General features: G+C 42.1%; 2 protein-coding genes across 2 annotated transcripts; both read right to left on the bottom strand.

The window, feature by feature from the left end:
* Nucleotides 1-620: 620 nt before the first annotated feature.
* LOC148812564 (butyrophilin subfamily 1 member A1-like) lies at nt 621-5667 on the bottom strand. Its single transcript, XM_088908511.1, has 4 exons — nt 5661-5667; nt 5286-5312; nt 4416-4442; nt 621-1414 (listed from the first exon to the last, which is right to left on the bottom strand). The coding sequence occupies exons 1-4, from the start codon at nt 5665-5667 to the stop codon at nt 867-869; spliced, it is 609 nt and encodes a 202-aa protein (XP_088764637.1). The 3' UTR covers nt 621-866.
* Nucleotides 5668-12351: 6684 nt separating this feature from the next.
* Nucleotides 12352-15719, bottom strand: LOC148812563 (uncharacterized). Its single transcript, XM_088908586.1, has 7 exons — nt 15660-15719; nt 15251-15337; nt 14949-15011; nt 14279-14371; nt 13910-13990; nt 12983-13351; nt 12352-12537 (listed from the first exon to the last, which is right to left on the bottom strand). Exons 1-7 carry the CDS (start codon nt 15699-15701, stop codon nt 12352-12354), a joined length of 921 nt encoding a protein of 306 aa, XP_088764712.1. The 5' UTR covers nt 15702-15719.
* Between the last annotated feature and the right edge of the window lie 3277 nt (nt 15720-18996).

Below are 18996 nucleotides of genomic sequence, written 5' to 3'. Positions count from 1 at the left end.
AATAGCATTTAAACACCCACACTGCTGCAACTAAGTGTGTTGGGTAGCGCACACACAAATCTTCATTTACAGAGCTCCTGTAGCCTTTTCTCAGTGTCAGCCAGTACTTAGGGAAGAGTCATTTACAACCCATTCGACAAGGGTTAAACACACACACGGGCAGTAAAATGTATGACATTACATGGACAGATCTGAATGAAATTTCAGGCTATCGAAATAAGTAAATAATTAAATAGCCCAGGACAGAAGACAAGACTGACAAGTAGCCCAAGTTTCTGTCCGTGAAGAAAAAAACTTGCCGCTGCCACCAAACAGATGTAAAATCTTGGGTTCAGTTTAGTGTTTTGGGCTTTTATATGAAGGTAAACAGAGCTTTCACTGGGCGATTATATCAATTTATTAGGAACTAAACATCTTACAAACTACAACTCCCATAAACACCCTGAGCCACTTTCTGATGGCATCACAGTGCCTATTCCGCCTGACTGATGACGTCAGTGGGTCCCTCCCAGTTCAGGCAGCTTTACAGTCACCGGCACGTGCAGGAGAGACTCACACGGGATTTCATTTTTAATTCATTTCAGTTTAGTTTCTCAAAATTTGAAAAAAAAAAACACGAGAGGGTTTCCAGAGATATTTACAAGTCAGGAGTACAGCAGGCTGGTAGCGAGGAATATCTCCCTCTCTCGTATATGTTATTTTCCTGTTTAAATCTTTTACTGTAATATAACATGTTTAAACATGACACAACATCGACATCATCTTAAATTACTATTAGATTTTTGACATAATCTCACTACCCGCCGTTACACCCGTCTCCCAGTATGAGCAGTGGGACAGAGAGCTGGGAGAGAGTCAGCCTGTGTTCATGAGTCAGTGACGGGTTTAATCTCCACACTGACAGCAGGCAGCAGCTCAAGCTCTTTATTACGATCCACAGTCCTGAAGACAGGATAGATCTTCTCTCCCTGAGTGAAGACCATGTCAGTGAAAGTGTAAAGATGAGCTCTGGACTCCACTGTGTAAAAGGAGACCTTCCTTTCCTCAATATGCACACACACACCCAGCTTCCTGGGCTGCAGACTGCGGGGAAGATGGGTCACAGGGTCAGTGAGAGCAGATAAAACAGAGAGGTAAGAGCTCAGACACCAGTAACCCTGCTGGGGAGAGAAGCTGAACCCCCCTTGCCTCTCTGCAGACTCTCTGGTCACTCCTATTGTCCACCAGTCATTCACCTCCACCTCCCAGTAGTGTCTCCCTGAGGTGAAGGCCTCCCTGCTCACGACACAGGACCAGTGATCAAATCTGTGAGGATTGTCAGAGAGACTCTTCCTCTGTCCCTGTCTCACTCTCTTCCCATCCTCAGACAGGCTGAGCTCACAGTGAGCTGTATCAGGGTCCAGAGTCACAGCAGCTGGGGAATAAAACAGCAAACATCACAACAGGCTCCTGCCGATTACATTCCAACTCAACTCCATTATACTGTGAAATGTCTTTATTTAGGAGTGCTGGGTCTTCAAAGGAGAAGTCTAAGATACCTCAATCGTATATATCTGGTACTACAAAAAATCGATGGCAACTAAAGAGAAAAGTGAAGCAGCTGGAGGGGACGTGGAAAGAGTACTGGAGATGCGCCTGTCTGTTAAAACGGTTTATTTCAAATCCCAGTTTAGCAGCTCGTTCATCTTCTCTAAGACCATTTTCTTGATGATGCAGAATAAAACAGTGCTGAATTCAAAGACTGTATAATGCCCGTTTTTACACACAAACAATATAATTACAAAACCAAAATCTTGCTAAAATATAAGAAAACCTTCAAACTTATTTTGAAAATGTGAAGAAATATCCAAAGTATTCAATTTAAACCAGAAATAACACATCCAGAAACCCAGAGAGAAACAGAGGCGCAGCATTCAAGATGGCATTCAGGTGGGAGGTAAAGTTTAGAGGCTGAGGAGTTTTTTTGAGTTTTTCATGACCTGAATGTTATTTTTTTGCTTTTTTTGACTACAGAAAAATAAGGACATTGTTGCAACAGTGAAGAGTATCTGTAAAAGGACCCTGCCGGACCAGGAGGGCCTGATATCGGCCATCAACACTGTTCACAGGCTCGGGAGAGCAAGTGCGCCCTAGAACGATTATAATACAGTTCACCAAGAGGACAGCGAGGGACACGCTGTGGCGAGTGGCGAGGGGGAATGAGTATTTGAATGAGAACAAACTGAGGTTTGCAGAGGACCTGTCCACCGCAGACAGGAGCACCAGGAACCAGCTGTGGCCCCAGGTTGAAGCTGCAAGAAGAGAGGGGAGGAGAGCCTGCTTTGTGGGACTGAGGGCCGCTGTGGACAGGAAGGAGATCCGCTCCCAGTGACTGCTCAGTTAATGATTATGTTTGGTTTTATTTGTTATAGCAGTATATACTAGTGTTTGTTTAGTGTTAGTTTGGAATGGCGTAGTTATGTATTAGGGACTGTTATAGTTCTGGTTCTTGAAAAACTCAATAATTTAGACAATCTTAGAGTAAGTTATCTGCTTTTGTATATGCCCTTTTCATGAATGCCAGAGGTACTCGAAGTGTTTAAAAAGAAAAGCGTTTTTTTTTGTTTTGTAAAAAAGTGAGTGCTGATTTTTATTTTATACAGGAAACGCATGCATTTTGAAACACTATTTAAATTCTATAAAGAATTGAGAAATAATAAAGCAAGGAAAACATGATATATGTAAAAAATACAATTTGATCACATAATTTACTTCATTACCTCTGGTGGTTAAATGTTTTTTTTCTGTTGTGTTTTTTTCTCTTGTACCTGTTTCTGATCCTCTGGTTGTAGTTGTATTTGTAAATTCTATTCGTTTAATAAAAAAAAAACTTTTGCGAAAAAAAAGAAACAGAGGCGCTCATACTGACTTCAGACTGTTCGCGCTCAGCTTTCCGCCTCTCTGATAGGAGACACCAGCTGTCAATCAGTGAGCTCTGACCACTGAGAGACAGGGGGCGGGGCTTATACATGTTCATTGTGAATGGGAGTTTTGATCAATTCAATTCAAGAAGCCTTATTCGTGTGACCAATGAACACTGACTTAATACTCTCCTGATATTTAATACTTAAATACAAACTCTTAATACTTAATAAATACTCTCCTTCTATTGTCTGCTGGTCAGTCCAGCGAAGATCAAAGAGATTCTTCTCAGTTCTTATTTTTTTACTCCTGGAGAATACAAAGGCTGTTAAAAAGAGCCTATCCAGTATAAATAGTAGACATATATTGGGCATGGCCTGGAACAATAGGTATCTACATGTGCTATAATTTGAATAATCATTTTTGAAGAAATGAAATGTGTTTTTTTGGGGTGGCGGATATTTCCTCCTAGAGTGTGTACTGAGTAAGATATATATAAATCTGATGTTTCAGACTTGATGTCCAGATGGTCCCTTGAATTCAGACCCTGAACCAGGCCTGGACTTGCTATACTGTCCAAGATATTGCAAGATGTTCAGGCCACAAACAGTCCAGGTGGAAATGACCTTTGAGGAGCTGGGGGTTAAAGAGGTTCAACATCCTGACTGTATCATGATTTTAAACACAAAAAGCAACAACATGAGCTGTTTAGCAATAACGTTTATCTGCCTGATAATGTTTATTATTCCCTCAGCCTGAACGTACTCTGTATAGAAGCCCATCCTGTCTGTACTGTGTTTGTATGAACATCCTAATAACACAGTCAGAGGAAAGAGGGAAACAGACGAAGAAAAGGTGATTTTATAAATATAAACTCTTATATATTGCTTCTTGCTGACCCATCAGCCTGGTTGACATGTGAAGAGAAGCAGCCATTTCTCAGACAAGAGAGAGGCCTACAGGCCCCAGAGGAGCCCCTGTACCAGAGTCCCACTGCTGCCTCTCACAAGAGGCTGTGTGTCTGTGAAACTGCAGGGGAAGAATACTGTCATTATACCATCCTTTTTTCCACAACCTTTAACAGTGTTTCTCCTTAGGATTTGAATAGCTTATTATTATGAGACTGGCTCTGCTCCTGAATTCTCCTGATATTCCACAGTTTTTCCAGTCACTGGTTCTGCCACATTCAGTCTGTAGACCCTCATTCAGGAGTGAGCAGAGACCAGAGCACGTAGCCTTCAGGGAAAATGAGTTTTCTATACTGTCAGTCCAGGAGAGACTCATGCTGACCATTAGATTGAAACACAGGACGGAGATAGAAATTCCCACCATGAAACTTTGATTGATCTTCACAGTCCACATGTAGGATGTTACAGAAACATGAGATTGAAATACATCTTCTTCTGTTTACAGACCATATCACACTAAAGAGACCTTCTGGACTCAAGACCTCAATAACCCCAGACACTAGGGCTTAAAACAACACCTCTGTCTTCAAGAAGAGACAGACCTACCTGCAGCACTGCACAACCACTGCCATTCTGAAACACAGAGATATAGACACTGTTAATCACAGTCACACACTGGAACACAGAGACACAGACACTGTTAATCACAGTCACACACTGGAACACAGAGACACAGACACTGTTAATTACAGTCACACACTGGAACACAGAGATACAGACACTGTTAATCACAGTCACACACTGGAACACAGAGATACAGACACTGTTAATCACAGACACACACTGGGACACAGAGATACAGACACTGTTAATCACAGACACACACTGGAGCACAGAGATACAGACACTGTTAATCACAGTCACGCACTGGAACACAGAGATACAGACACTGTTAATCACAGTCACAAACTGGCCTCCATATTGAGACAAAGATGTCACTACAGTTTTCATTATGAATCTCATAGTACCAAAATTCAGGGGTCAGAGGTAATGAAATTCACTGGAGACCAGTAATGCTCTCTTGAACTGGTTTCTTTCAAGAGACTAAAAGTTAAAATTACAAGAGAACTTCAGACATACAGTATCAGTATTAAAAATCAGGAGCTCAGCTTCATTCACACTGAAACCAGTGTGAAACATCCTTTTTATTGATCATGTTCTAATAATTGAAAGAAAAACATTAGTAATATAGAAGTCTTTAAGAATGGACTACTGTGATGTGTTACTTTAATGATACACTGTTAGTGTTGTCCAGGTCTTTCCTGATCCAACAGAATTGCCCTTTTGGGAGCTCCCTGGCCCCAGTTCCCCAGTTTAAATACCCCTCTGTCCTCCACACACACTCTTCCCCAGCACACTGGCAGGGTGAGAGCTGGAGCCCAGCAGGAGCTGTTATTTTATACACAGTGGACTTACGCAGGTCAGGGATGGGGCTGCCTTCACCTGTACAGAAGAAAGGAGAGGGTCAGTACTGAGCTGTAGTGTCCTGGTGGACACTGTGTCCAGCACAGACAATACTGGGGTTATACCCCAGACAGGTGAACAGGGCAAAGGTCATGTAAAGATATAGTTTATAGTGTGACAGTGCATGGGTTATCAGGCTGTGCTGTTCCCTGGATTTATGTCTAGTATCTCTGATGGAGATCGAGTACCAGTGTGAAAACAGCTCACAACCAGCAGCCCACTGAGACCCAGCAGTGTGAGCCTGGCCAGTACCTGGAGGGGAGACTCCTGGGAATGCTGAGGCTGCTGCTGGAAGAGGTGTTAATGGGGCCAGTAGGGGGCACTCACCCTGCATGCCCCAGTACAGTGATTGGGACACATGATATTATTGTTATTATGCAAGATCACGAGGTCAGCAGTGAAATAGTGTTCTTACCATCAGTTGTGTTATTATTGTAAGAAAATATTTTGTAATCTCTGTTTATTAAAATGCTTCATTATGTAGGACTCATTATTTGTACCCATGACATGTAGTCTCTTACAGACTGTGAGCTTTTCATAGTAAAAAGGTTTTGATTTAGGTTGGGTGATTTTATAGCTTTATCAGTCCAGCACAGACATGACTCCACTGGCTGAATGACATGATCACCGTGAAAGGAGATGAGGTTTTCCACAGGAATATGATGTGAACCTGCAGTGAAACTCAGTTTACACTGATTCGCATTCTCCTTACTCTTTTATTGGTGCATTTCTCACCAGGAATCAATACTCATTAATATTAGCACTCAATAGAAGTACTGTGTCTGTAACTTCAACAGGAAACAGACCTATCTGCAGCACTGCACAGCCACTGCCATTCTTAAACATAGAAACACAGACAATCACAGTCTCAGTCACAGAGATACAGACACTGTTAATCACAGTCATACCCTGGAACACAGAGATACAGACACTGTTAATCACAGTCGCTCACTGGTAATAACACGTCAGTAAAGTCAGTACTGTCAGTCAGCAGAGTTTCACACAGTGTACATATGTGATTTAGGGATAGGAGCTCGCTTCACAGGATCTGCAGAGAGAGAGAGAGAGAGAGAGAGTAGATCTTTATTGTACTAAAGACTGTTATTGCTTCATGCCTGTTATTATACCAGAGTTTATACTACAGTCTGCAGTCAGTTCATTTCAGGATCCCCAGTCTCCACTGCAGTGTGGATCAGAGTCAGTGAGGGTGAGCAGCAGTGGCTGTAAGACTGGAGTCTCATTCAATAAGACTGAGCAGCACAAGGCAATAAGACACACAGACACGTCACAGTACACCCTGGAGTCCGGAGCTTGAGCCATTGAGAAAGATAAGAAACACAGTCTGTCCACAGCAGTGAGCAGTGATTTCATAAAGAACCAGCAGTGATACTGAGAACTGATCAATGCTCAGTCATACGCTTCTCATTGTTGTGTGATCTCTCACAGCATGAGTGACCTGTCCCAACAGTGACCAGTAACATTGTCTGAGTGACCTGTTCCCACAGTAACCAGTATCACTGACTGAGTGACCTGTACCCACAGTGATCAGTTTCACTGACTGAGTGACCTGTACCCACAGTGACCAGTATCACTGACTAAGATACAGAGATGTCCTGCTCACTGGTCACACTGCCTGATCTCTGGACATCAGCTAGACAGTGAGAGGTGTCAATGATCCTGTCCAAGCTACTAGCCAGCAGACTGAGGACCATCCTGCCCCACATCATCAATAGCAACCAGACGTGTGGGGTGGAACAGCGATCCGTCAGCTGGAACCTCCAGCTCACTAACCACAACGGAGGCATGTAGGATGAAGCTATTCAACTAGGTAGCCTGGTGGGGTTTCTCCACAATAAAAGTGCACTGGACAGGACAGAGAGCTCTGTAAAGGGGCTGAAGAAAACCCAGAAAACCAGTTCCTTAGTGCTCCTGTTGAGAAATGGACAATCGCAGTTTCAGAGCCAGGACTGCAGCCAGTGGTAACACCCAGGAGGCTTGGAGGGGCTCTTATTGTGTGAACCAGCCTCACTGACCACTTGCAAAATGGAAAGATTGATAATGAACAATCAATCTCTTAGAGACGATTTAAATTCTGTTGAAGTGTTGTTGTTATAATTGTATTTTTTGTAAGAAGTGTGCTGTACACATTGTTGTAATAAAGTGCGTTTTCTTAAAAAATGACCCCCACTGGATTTTCTGTCTCTGTCCATCTGTGTGTTTCTTACACAGTGTGACTGATCCACACAGAGTGACTGTCTGCAAGCTTGACTTTCTTAATTCAGACGTGTATCAACAAGTATCAGAGTGTGAACCAGTGTGTGTGTCAGAGTGTGTATCAGTTTATGTATCACTGTTTCTAAATAGCAGTGCTAAATGTAGATTCAGATATCAGCAGTGCTAAATGTAGATCCTGGTAATACTTCATGAGTTCTTACATCCACATTACAGTATTAAACAAGATGTCGGAAGAATCAGTTGCATGCTGCTGATAAAATCTCTCTTCGATGGAAGTTATAGCGTAGAGATGCAAGGAGTCACAGCAGAGTGAGTTGTCCTATAGTTCAGACTTGAAATAGTGTATTGCACATACAAGTATACAATGCAACTGTATTGTTTGTGCTCAGTTCAACTTTAAGCAAAATGATACTGCACGTGAACTCTCTCTAGGTTTCTGACACATACACGCTTTTATAACTTTCGCTATTAGGTTCTCCTGTAAAATAGTAAAGATTTCATCTAAATGTATCTTATGTTGTGTTAGACCATTGCAAAAGTCGTATTTCATTGTTTTGGTTCGTCTTTGTCTAGGCTTCTCCTAGTTTGATTAAGGGTTTAAGCGGCTGCAATTTGAACTCTGGGAGCTTCACTTTCATGTTGCTCTTTATAAACTCACCTGTCTCTTCACTTTACGAAATAAAGTTTGTTCCAGCTATTGTAAATAAACCTCTTATTTTCAGTTGTTGTATAATTTCTATTCCAAATGTCAGAAAAGTTTTATTTTTTCACTATCCCATGCATTCTTTGCATATTATTGTGTTTTTGCAGTTTTTTCAACATAATACGTAGTTTTTAACTTTACATAATCATGTACTCAGAAATATTAAATATATAATATTCTAATAGTTCATCAACTAATGATTTTCTCGTTTTTTTCCTTTTGAGTGATACATTTCCTTTTCCTTAATTTTATATTCTAGATATATGTAATATACATTCCCCCAACTACCAATATAGTAGGATTTTCTTATGGTTATCATAAAGCTGCTCTTATTATCACTTGTAATGATATATTTACACTGATTCCTTCCTCTCAGCGAGAATATGATGATAAAAGTGGTTTGCTTTTATAATTTTTATATATACAGATACAGCCATTGAAAATGCACAGTACAACCCCGTACTGTGGAAATTTTCTACAGTTCACCGAGTTGTACCGCAGTAAGTGATTGGCTGGCCAAAATGACTGACAGGCAGCACTCATGATGAATTGGTTGTTAGTGAAACGGTTGCTTCATTTAATCTCTTTACTGTGCATGTTTAAATCAGCTTAATATTGAATATTAATATGGACATTTTACAACTAAAGGGAAATTTTAGTAGCTGAGCATAAAAGAAAAGGAGTATAATGCGTCTGAAGGTCATAAATGATATTAATTTAATAACATAAACATATTATGTAAAATGTATATGTCTGGTTTTGGTAATTTAAATAGTATTCCACTTTCTTCATAAACATTTTAAGCATCAGTCTTTCATTCGGTTACATACTGTGGTTATTTTGGAAAAGGTTTTATGTACTTCTGACTGTATTAAGTTTATATACAGAACTTCATAAAAAGTATATAAAAGTATATACTAAGCAAAAGTATAAGTATTAGTTTCATTAATATTTATTCATATTTAATTGCGCTCGATATCACAGTACTTTTTATAATTTGATTAATAGGGAATATAATATGAAACCGTGTATCTAAATAAATTAATAACGATATTATTTTATTCATATAGCTCAAAATATTACAGTAGTAGACTTTCTTTGTAAACATCTGCATCAATTTGACTCATTCACCCGCGATTACTTGGAAACTTTTGGCCTGCCCTGTTCAGTTATAACTTGAACTGTCAAGCAGTGTCTTGGTATAATGGCTTAGGCATTTGACTTGTATGCTGTAAGCTCTTGCCATGAGTTTTCTTTAAACAGATAAACATTTCTTTGAAAAACTAAAATAGTAAATATTATTGACAATATATTGAATTTGATGGTATTTCTAAATATCACAACACATTCAAAGTTAACTGAGTTAAGTGATTAACCTTTTCTATGAATACAGTACTTGTGCTCGTTATCGCAGTAAAAAACCTCATACTTTTTAGAATCTGCTAAATAGGAAATATAAGATGGAATCGCTTATCTAAAGAAATTAATAATGATATTAATTTACTGTACTCCACATTCTTGGCAAACATGGTTTATTTTTAATTTGACACAAACGCGCATGATTACTTTCAAAACACTTTAAAACTGTTCGTCTCAGCTGTGTTTTCGAGGAGCCCTTGACAATCCAAGTTCAATACCTGCTTACGGCACAAGTTTTTCTTCTAACAAATACTTTAAAAAAATAAAATGAATGAAAAATCACCCATTTTTTGCGCATAAAAAGTGGTTTTTAACTAAACCATTTTTGTACAGATTTTAAAGTCATGCGATGTTAGGTAGGGACACATCATTGTATCTTATATTTTATTTAATTAAAAAAAAATTAAATCATTTGGCCATCTGGTTGATAGGCTGTTCTCCAATTACTCGCAATTGTAAAACAAAATAACCATTCCACCCTCCCTTGATTAACTTAAAGATTTCCATTAAGAAATGCTTAAACATAAAACCATTACGTATAATAATTAATCCAAATACACACGCAGGAGCCAATTTTGCCAGACACAACATCCCAGAGCAAATCAGGCACTTGGGCTGAGATCTCCTTTAGCCCAGCCAGCTGGTTTCCTGTTGAATGACGTGACAGACTGGGTTCAATCCCAGGTGGTGTACTATATAGTACAGTTAATTTTTGGTTTTAATTCCAAGTTAAATTGTTGGCTGATTACTGGCTGATGACATTTGGATGAAGACAAAATACAGATTTTCTCAATTCGGGTGTAAACCTGAAAAAGACACATCATGTTCACAATAAGCTATAGTGGACTATAGTAGTAGTAGTAGACTATAATAATAAAGGACTATCTTTATGCATTCGGCTCTGATCGCGCCTAGGTGCGCCTAGGTACTGCCATGATCGCAAACCCCTCCTCTTAAGGGCGCTCCAGCCCTTATTCCCCACACCTGTCCCTTGTTCCAGCCCCTTTTCAGTTCCCCCTTATAAGCCAGACGCAGACGCCAATCTGGGCTCTGCATTGGTTCCTGTATCATGCGAGCCCGGGTCCTGGATGTGTCTGGCTCCGTCATGGTTTTAAGTTTCTGTTCCTGTTCCCCTTGCCGGTCCCGACCCGGTTCGGGTTTTTAATCTCCTGTCTTGGATGGATCTCCTGGCCATGGACTTTTGCCTTGTTTTTGGACTTCTCTTTGGACTCGTCCCCGGATTGTTTGCCTCGCTACACCTTCCCCGACCACCAGCACTCCATGGACACGCCCCCCTGTTTTTATTCCCGTATCCTGCATGACTTTTTCCCTGTGTTTCCTCACTCAACCCCGGATTGTGTCGTCCGCATAGGGTCCGGAAAGAAAGCTTTCGTGACAATTACAGTGCTCATTACCACTACAGCGACAATAGAAGTTTTTTTTAAAAGAAACGAATGTCAAAATGTTTCCAAAACGTTCACTTGTGATGCTTTAGCTGCTTAGTTAAACGATCCCATATTAATATAACTATCAAGTGATGTTAAATCACTACAACATGTATTGTTTTACAATAACAGCCAGTGGTGTTTTTACTACGTATTCTTAGAAAAGGATAAAACGTTATAACTTTTTATGAATTACAGAATATAAGCTTAATAATGTTAGAACAAGCATGTTAAAACCAGAACCCATGTTAGTTACCAAGTTAAAGACTTTGATGCAAAAAATATTTATGCAGAATTAAAATATTTATGATGAAGGTGGAAGGTTGTGTACTTTTGTCCACAAGAGCAATCTTTCTTTTATAAAATATACCTACTTTTTAATGTTTAATGATTGACATTCTGTAATACACAGTTTCAAATTATTAAAAATCTAAAGAGTATGCAACTTAAATTCTTAATTGTAAAAAGACTGTCTCTCAGCAGTGACCGGGATTCAAAGACCAGGTGTTTTCTGGTGACAGCTCAAATGCTGTACATGAGAGGTTAAGCTTTATTAGCTCCACCTGGTGATTTTACAAGGTGCTTCCAGATACTATTATCATATTTCAATTCAAATGTGGTCTGATTCGCCATGCCCACCGCGTTTTACCGCCACGTACTCCACACATTTTGAATGGCTGGATCTGTAGGTGCCATTGCTCCAGGTGAGGCGTGAACACACAACATCGCCATGACTCTGCTGTGCACGCTGACTGATTGTGCCACTGGGGCTTCGCAAGTCGCAAGTCAGTCCAAAGACTTTGAACAAACAAATGGTGAAACAGGGTTTCATCTGTGGATCCATCTCCATATGGGGGAAGGGGACAGTGAAACAGTAAGGAAAATACAAGAGAAGAAACTGAAAGAATTGTAATCACTGCAAAATAGGAAGAGGTGGACATGTTAAACAGTTTGGCGGTTAATTTGTGACATTTTTGGTGACAATCAGCACACGGATTTCTCTTCATGTTCCTTAAGATGTGCAGTATATATTTTCATTGTAGATTGGTTACTTCAAAAGTCCAGTAAAGTGACAGTGGAGAGCTATCTGATACACATCTTAAAGAAGACTCTCTGTAAGTCGATTAAACGTTTCATTTTCAAGTCAAATCCTTTACATGAAATAGACACCAACAATAGAAGGGGATGAGAAATGTCTTTTATCAAAATAAACCTGCTATTCACAGACCTCAGCTACAGCATCTCCCAGGTACTTCTGCAGGATAAGGTCAAGCTCGGCTGCAGCCTGGCGGAAGCACTTGTCCACCTCAGATAAGTCACACCCGACCATTGTATTTTCGAAGTAGGATTTCAGCGCCTCTTTCACCTCCTCATAGTTGTCCTGCTTCATGATTCCTGTGCCCTGGGAGAACAAGAAAGGTGAATATTCATCATCAACCCTCAACGATTCTCCAAATTGCCTGACTGCAGACACCACCATGAGGAGGAGCTGGAGTGACATAGCATCATCAGTAGGCAGTGAGTCAAGAGAGGGGGAGTCATCCCACTGTTATCCTTATCCATGATCAAGAGTCTCACCCCCTGCTTTACGCTGTCCCTAGTGGTGATCTGTAGACAGTGTGTCTTCCACCTCACCCACCTCCTGAGGCAATGATCTTGAATAAACAGAGGGCTGGAGGCCCAGCCCGGCTCCTGTCTCTCTCCCCTTGGGGACGGGAGATTTTCTCAGAACCATGTTGAGGTGAAATGGGAGTGGGATGACGCAGGTGTCTTGGAGAGGTGAGTCGCCCCAGCCCCTGCATACCTCAGTGTGATTCAAGCAAGGGGAAGGGGTTTTAGGGACTTACCAATCCTGCGTATGCACCCTCTGATTCAAAGTCAGGCAGGACTTCATTGTACAGCGCCAGGCAGTCCAGCTGGATAGATGATATCATGTTCTGAGCCCAGGTCCGCACCCGGCTCTCCTCCTCCTGGAGCAGCCCCTCCAGCTCGACCTGCGGGCCCTCCCTGAGCCGCCACAGGGCCGCTAGGGTCAGGCCCGGGTAAGCGGGTGTACCAGGGGGTGGGTGAGGGGGTGTGTGAGGGGACGACCAATGGGGTATGTGGGCTGCCAAGGAGGAGGTCCATGCCCTGTCCTTCTGTAGATCCCTCTCTGGGCCCTTAGGGTAGTTCCACAGCTGGGTCTCGGTCTCCTGCCTGGTGATTGGCTGGCTGGCCTGAGGGGACAGGGGCACAGAGAGGGCATGAGGAGGACAGAGAGAAAACTGAGAGGGTCTTCTCCAGGAGGACCAAGCCCTGCCCCTGGTCTCCCAGCAATCACAGTCACCATCGTTGCAGCTGAAACCAAACTTTCGACAAACGTCACAGACATATCAGGCTCAGAGACTTGCAGCTCTCGGCTGCCCGGGGTGAGACGCAGGGGGAGTCTGCTCCCTCTTCCTCTGACAGTCCTATCAGATGACAGCGGCAGACCTGATCCAACCCCACCTTCCCTTTCACACACAGCCACACACAGGCATGACTGTGTCACCATCATCACCACCTCCACCATTATAATCTCCACTATCTTCGTCACTATCATCTTCATCACATTTGTAATAAATGATCTCCACCATCTTCATCACCATATCCTTCTTCATCATGACAATCATCATGTCCACCATCATCATCATCAACACCTTTCTATCAACATCATCATAATAACCACCTTCATTATCTACACTACCATCTGCATCACCATCATCATCCTGAGTAGAACACATTGGTTGTCTTACACTGGACGAATCTTTGCTCAGAGCCTCAGTATCGGTTGCCCCTCTCCGGCCTTTCAGGGTCACGTCCACCTCTGTCAAGACCTGTCAGCAAGTTGACTGCTTTAGTCTCACTAGCAGAAGCCAACCAAGTTTGTGTCTCAGTACAGGTTTATTCTTAGTCTGACAGTATTAATACAGTATTCTTTACATAGAGGAGGGTGGGGGTGTGGAACAAGCTGTCTAGCCATGTTGTTGAAGCCGATACCCTGGCTTATCTTAAGAGAGAGCTGGATGAGACCCTACAGTCAGGACAGGAGGCACTACTGTACGTAAAGGGTGGTGGGTGTGTGGAACAAGCTATCCAACCATGTTGTTGAAGCCAATACTCACGTTCCTGTGAGATCTGCCCCAGGTCTCGGTGTAACACCCTTCTCTCTGCTCGGCCATTCCTCTCTCGACTTGAGAGAGTTTCTCCCGGCGGTGCTGGGGAGGAGAAAACAGAGTTACCAGCCAGTCACACAAACACACATCATCATCATGGGCCAAGATGACCCTACATGACAGTGGCCTGTCGTCCTCGATCCAGAAGCAGTGTCCAGCCCTCAGCTATCCAGCTTCTTGATCCCCAACATCCCTGTCGAGACCTGTTGAGGGGCCAGTTCTGCTAGACCAGGGGTCTCAAGCCCAATCACAATCCCTGGAGAGCCAGGTTCCAAACAGGGCTAGCCATTTAAACAATTAATCTAATTATTTTCATAAGAAGATGTGGAAATAATGTGTTTAATAATCTATTTTGATGTCTCTCACTGTTGAAGACTCAAAATATTCAAGGCACAGTTGGATATTTAAGGTCTGGATAAAGGTACAGTATTAGAATATGTTTTGTTTAATTAAAAAATTAGATCAACTTTGTAACCAAGACCTCTGGGCAGGAAACCAGATGATGCACCAGACCTTCTAGGAATGGAGTTTGAGACATGCTCACCGTCTCTCACACACAACCTCACACACACTCACCCTCTCACTACTACTACTACTAATAATAATAATGCAGACTTGCTGTTCTTGGGGTCTTGGGTCTGGCTCCTGTGTTGGCTGAGTCTCCTGTTACCTCCTTCCTGATCTGGGGATGTCAGACACAGTTCTGTTACAGACACGGGCTGGACTAGACTCACAAGCACACACACCCACAGACACACACTCCCACACACTAACACACACGCAGATGCACACACTGTCAGGTAGAGTCTTTCTCCTCCTCAAGAGAAGACAACAGAGCCCTGCTACTGCAATGAGCTTTAATTTCAGGAGGAGGAAGAAGAGGAAGAATCACAATATGAAGAAGACCAGCAGTGGACTCACAGCTCTCTGGGTCTGGGGCCTGACTCTCAAACTTGTCTCCAGTCTCTGGTGGGTTTGGACATCTTCTCTGTTCACCTCTGTTGACATCTGTGGACAGAACAGTTCAGTTAGACAAACAAGTTCGACCAGACTTCACTCTCACAGTCAATCAATCAATCAATCAATTTTTTTCTTATATTTTGCCTTTTAATCCAGAACATCAAAGCACTTTACAAAACATACCTGGAAAATAGAGTATAAATGTGTAATACTGTAGTTCCTGGAGTAAGTGCTTGGATAATCCAACTACCACTGCTGTTACTTCTGCTGCTACTACTATGACCATGACTACAAACTCTAATACTAATTCTGATATTAATACTACTACTGCTGTCATTACTAGTAATAGTGATAAAAACAGAGCACTCACAGCTCTCTGGACATTGGTCTGGAATCTAGAAAGTGGTACCATTCTCAGGCGACTCTGGACCTCAACACCTGTTGATGGGTCACTTCTGTCAGACACACGAGTGGAGCCCAAGCCCACCTACACACACACTCACACACACTGACAGATATACAACCACACAATCACACACATTATCACACACTGCATGACACCCACCCACACATATTAACACACAGACATTACACACACACACAGACACTCACACACACTCACAGACACACATTCACACACTCACAGACACCACACTCACAGACACACAGACACACATTCACACACTGACAGACACACACACATACACTACACACACTCACAGACACACATTCACAGACACACACACAGACACAATACACACTCACAGACACGACATACATTTATACACACAATCAGACACTCACACACATACTCACACACATTCACAGACACACACATAGACTACAAATACTTATAGACACACACCAACACACACACACAGACAAAAACACACACACTCATAACTACAAATACAGTATAACTAACACTAACACAAATGCCACTAACATTAAAACAGTAACACTATCGCTAAGAATTACACTATCATTATCACTGACACAAACTACTACTACACTACTAATACTAATAATAACAGTAATGCTATCACTAAAACTAACATGACTACTAGTGTAAATACTCTAACAGTAACTCTATAATTATAACTAATATTAACATGAATACTGGCATCAAAACTATCAGAAGCGCAATCACCATTAATACTGACATGAACACTAGCATTAATATTAAAGCTACCGATTGTACTCTCACTAATATTAAATATGAATACACTCGCATTAGTTTTAGTCCGTGACGTCAAACCACTCTTTGTGACGAAGCCGAGACACCTAGCTGGGCACAGTGACGTGGCACGTGTCGCCGTGGTTACCATACTTATAATTTGTAAACAGTGGAAAATGCATTTAAACTGTTACCTACACAAATTTATCAACTTGGAATATAATTTTCAAGCTCTAGAATACAATTTCTAAACAATCATTTGAATAATCATTCTTTAATTTGGGATTGAACATTATGAACACTAAACGCACTATGGTATTTGATCGATACAGGCTGTATTGACTGTTTTTTAGATATTTAAAGAATTTAAAGAAAGAAAAGAATCAGTACTCACCAATCGGTGAAGTTAATCTATGATTCTAAGGTTTTTTAGTTGAATTAATTGGTTGTCGATAGATAAGTGATCAATATCTCTCCTCCGAGCGCTCAGCGCTCCTCCCGCAGTCTCGCTCTCTGATCCCGGCGCTCTGGCTGGTGTCTGTGACGTCACAGCGCTATTTCTGACAGAGCAGAGCGCGTCTCCGCTGGAGGAGACTCCTTTTCTTACAAATATAACATATTTGTCCATATATCCGCTGGAGGAGACATAACAGCTAGAAATGGAGAGCGACAAACCGAGGAATACAATTTATTAAACAAAAAAAATAGTTTACTTCACAGACCAATGCGTTGTATAGCATACTCCCGTAGAGCAGAAGAGAAAGGGCACAAGTCCCTGTAAAAAGCGCTTTTAATCATTTTACACGAATCTCCACAGAATAGAAGACTCCTGATCCTTGAGGTTAAAGTGCATCTCCTGGTTTTATTTCCACTCAAGCACTCAGTTACTCAACCTATTTGATTATTTAATTATCTATATAACTGTTATCAGATTCTGTTTAACTGTATATTTATAGGACTCTCCGTGAGAGACGTGTGGGAGACGCTGTATCCCAGGGCTGGTGTGGCATAACACACAGACAGATCTTCTGTGTGATCTGAGTCCCACTGCTCAGAGCTACAGACTTGTCAACTTGTCACTATTGTAGACAAGACCATCAGTCTGCTGCTGCTGATAATCATATTACACTTATAAGAGCAGCAATACTGCTGTTCATTAAATCAGTAAAAATAATAATAAGAGATAAACACATATTGCTCAATTTTCAGTAAAACACTTCTGACAGAGGGTTGGAGGAGTGACTTACAGTAAAGACAAGGAATCAGGACAGTAATACTGAGGGGCTGGAGGTCCTGGAAAGGGTTAATAGAAGCCTCTAGCTCCTGACCTGGAACAGAGCCTACAGCTGCCAGATCAGTGACCCCTGAGCCCAGTTCACAGAGAGGAGAACCAGGAGCTCTTCTCTGTCTCTAAGAGGCTGTGAGGAAGGAGAAAAGGGGGAGATGTGACCTGAGTCCAGACTGTTCTGTCTGATATTATTCATGTAGCAGCACTGATTGTCTCAATGTCCTCTGGTTCTGGATTGTCAGGATAAAGAGAAGGATGGAGATGAGCTTCTGTCTGCTCAGGAGGTAGGAGTTTGGGTAAAGTAGTGAGGGACCCAGAGCTCTGTGTGTGAGTCTGAGCTGTGAATCTGTCTGAGAGGAGAAAAATATTTTTGTTTTATTCTGACTCTGAGAAGTCTTTTCCTTTGCCAAGCAATGTTCCATCCCCTTCAGATACTCTGCACAGACTGTCAGAGTAAGCAGAGAGGAGAGAGAGAGATGGACAGATAAGAGCACACACTGTGAGAGAGACAGAAAGGGGGAGAGAGAGGAGAAAGAGCAGGAAGACAGTGCAGGTGTTCAACCACACTGTGACCACAGGAGACAGGAGGCTTTTCTCAGCTGCTGAGGAGCTCAGGGCTCATGGCCACTCAGGCTCAGAGGCTCTGGCAGCAGTCAGGTCTGAGAGCTTCTCCTCATACTGACACTGGAGCTCTGAGAGAGTCCATTCTGACAGGAACAGCCCCTCCTGTTCAGCCCTGAGAGACACACTGAGAGAGCTGTGTGGGGAGAGGACCTGTCACCCTGTAGAGCTCTGATCACTGGACTCTCCTGTGTCTCCCTGTGCAGCACTGGAGCTCTGAATATTGGGCTCCCTGTGTGTCTCCCTGTACAGCTCAGCTCTCAGCTGCCTCATCACACTGACACCCACAGCCTCACAGTTCAGCCTGGCTTCCTGTGCTGGAAGAGCTCGGAGGAGCACAAGCCACAGACTCACTGCAGAGTCTGACCTGTGGCTCCAATAAAGCTCTGCCTTAAATCACCACTGTATTAACAAGGACTGAACTTTTTTTTTCATTATTTTGTTGCTTTTTCAAATTTGAAACTGACTCCTGCTCTGTGGCTCCTGCTGCTGCAGCTATTATGGTGAAGCTGTAACACAAGAACTCTGCTATATTGAACAGGAAAGTTTAAATACAGCATAACTGCTAATACTACTACTGCTACCACAACTGCTGCTGCCACTGATACTACTGCTACTACT

Source organism: Atractosteus spatula (genome assembly GCF_055471065.1).
Source record: "Atractosteus spatula isolate fAtrSpa1 chromosome 10 unlocalized genomic scaffold, fAtrSpa1.hap1 SUPER_10_unloc_2, whole genome shotgun sequence".
Taxonomy (NCBI): Eukaryota; Metazoa; Chordata; class Actinopteri; order Semionotiformes; family Lepisosteidae; genus Atractosteus; species Atractosteus spatula.
The sequence above is the reverse complement of the archived record's forward strand: the minus strand, read 5'-3'. Positions and strand labels throughout refer to the sequence as shown.

What these genes read in the sequence shown, in the direction of transcription:
- LOC148812564 (XM_088908511.1), bottom strand. An exon ending in CAGCCCCATCCCTGACCTGC is followed by an intron (nt 4,443 to 5,285) that starts GTAAGTCCACTG and finishes TCTGTGTTTCAG; the next exon opens with AATGGCAGTGGTTGTGCAGT. An exon ending in GTGGTTGTGCAGTGCTGCAG is followed by an intron (nt 1,415 to 4,415) that starts GTAGGTCTGTCT and finishes TTTATTCCCCAG; the next exon opens with CTGCTGTGACTCTGGACCCT.
- LOC148812563 (XM_088908586.1), bottom strand. Translation starts at nt 15,701, where the DNA reads ATGGTACCACTTTCTAGATTCCAGACCAATGTCCAGAGAGCT. An exon ending in GGCCCCAGACCCAGAGAGCT is followed by an intron (nt 15,012 to 15,250) that starts GTGAGTCCACTG and finishes TGACATCCCCAG; the next exon opens with ATCAGGAAGGAGGTAACAGG. An exon ending in TGAGCAAAGATTCGTCCAGT is followed by an intron (nt 13,352 to 13,909) that starts GTAAGACAACCA and finishes CTGTCCCCTCAG; the next exon opens with GCCAGCCAGCCAATCACCAG.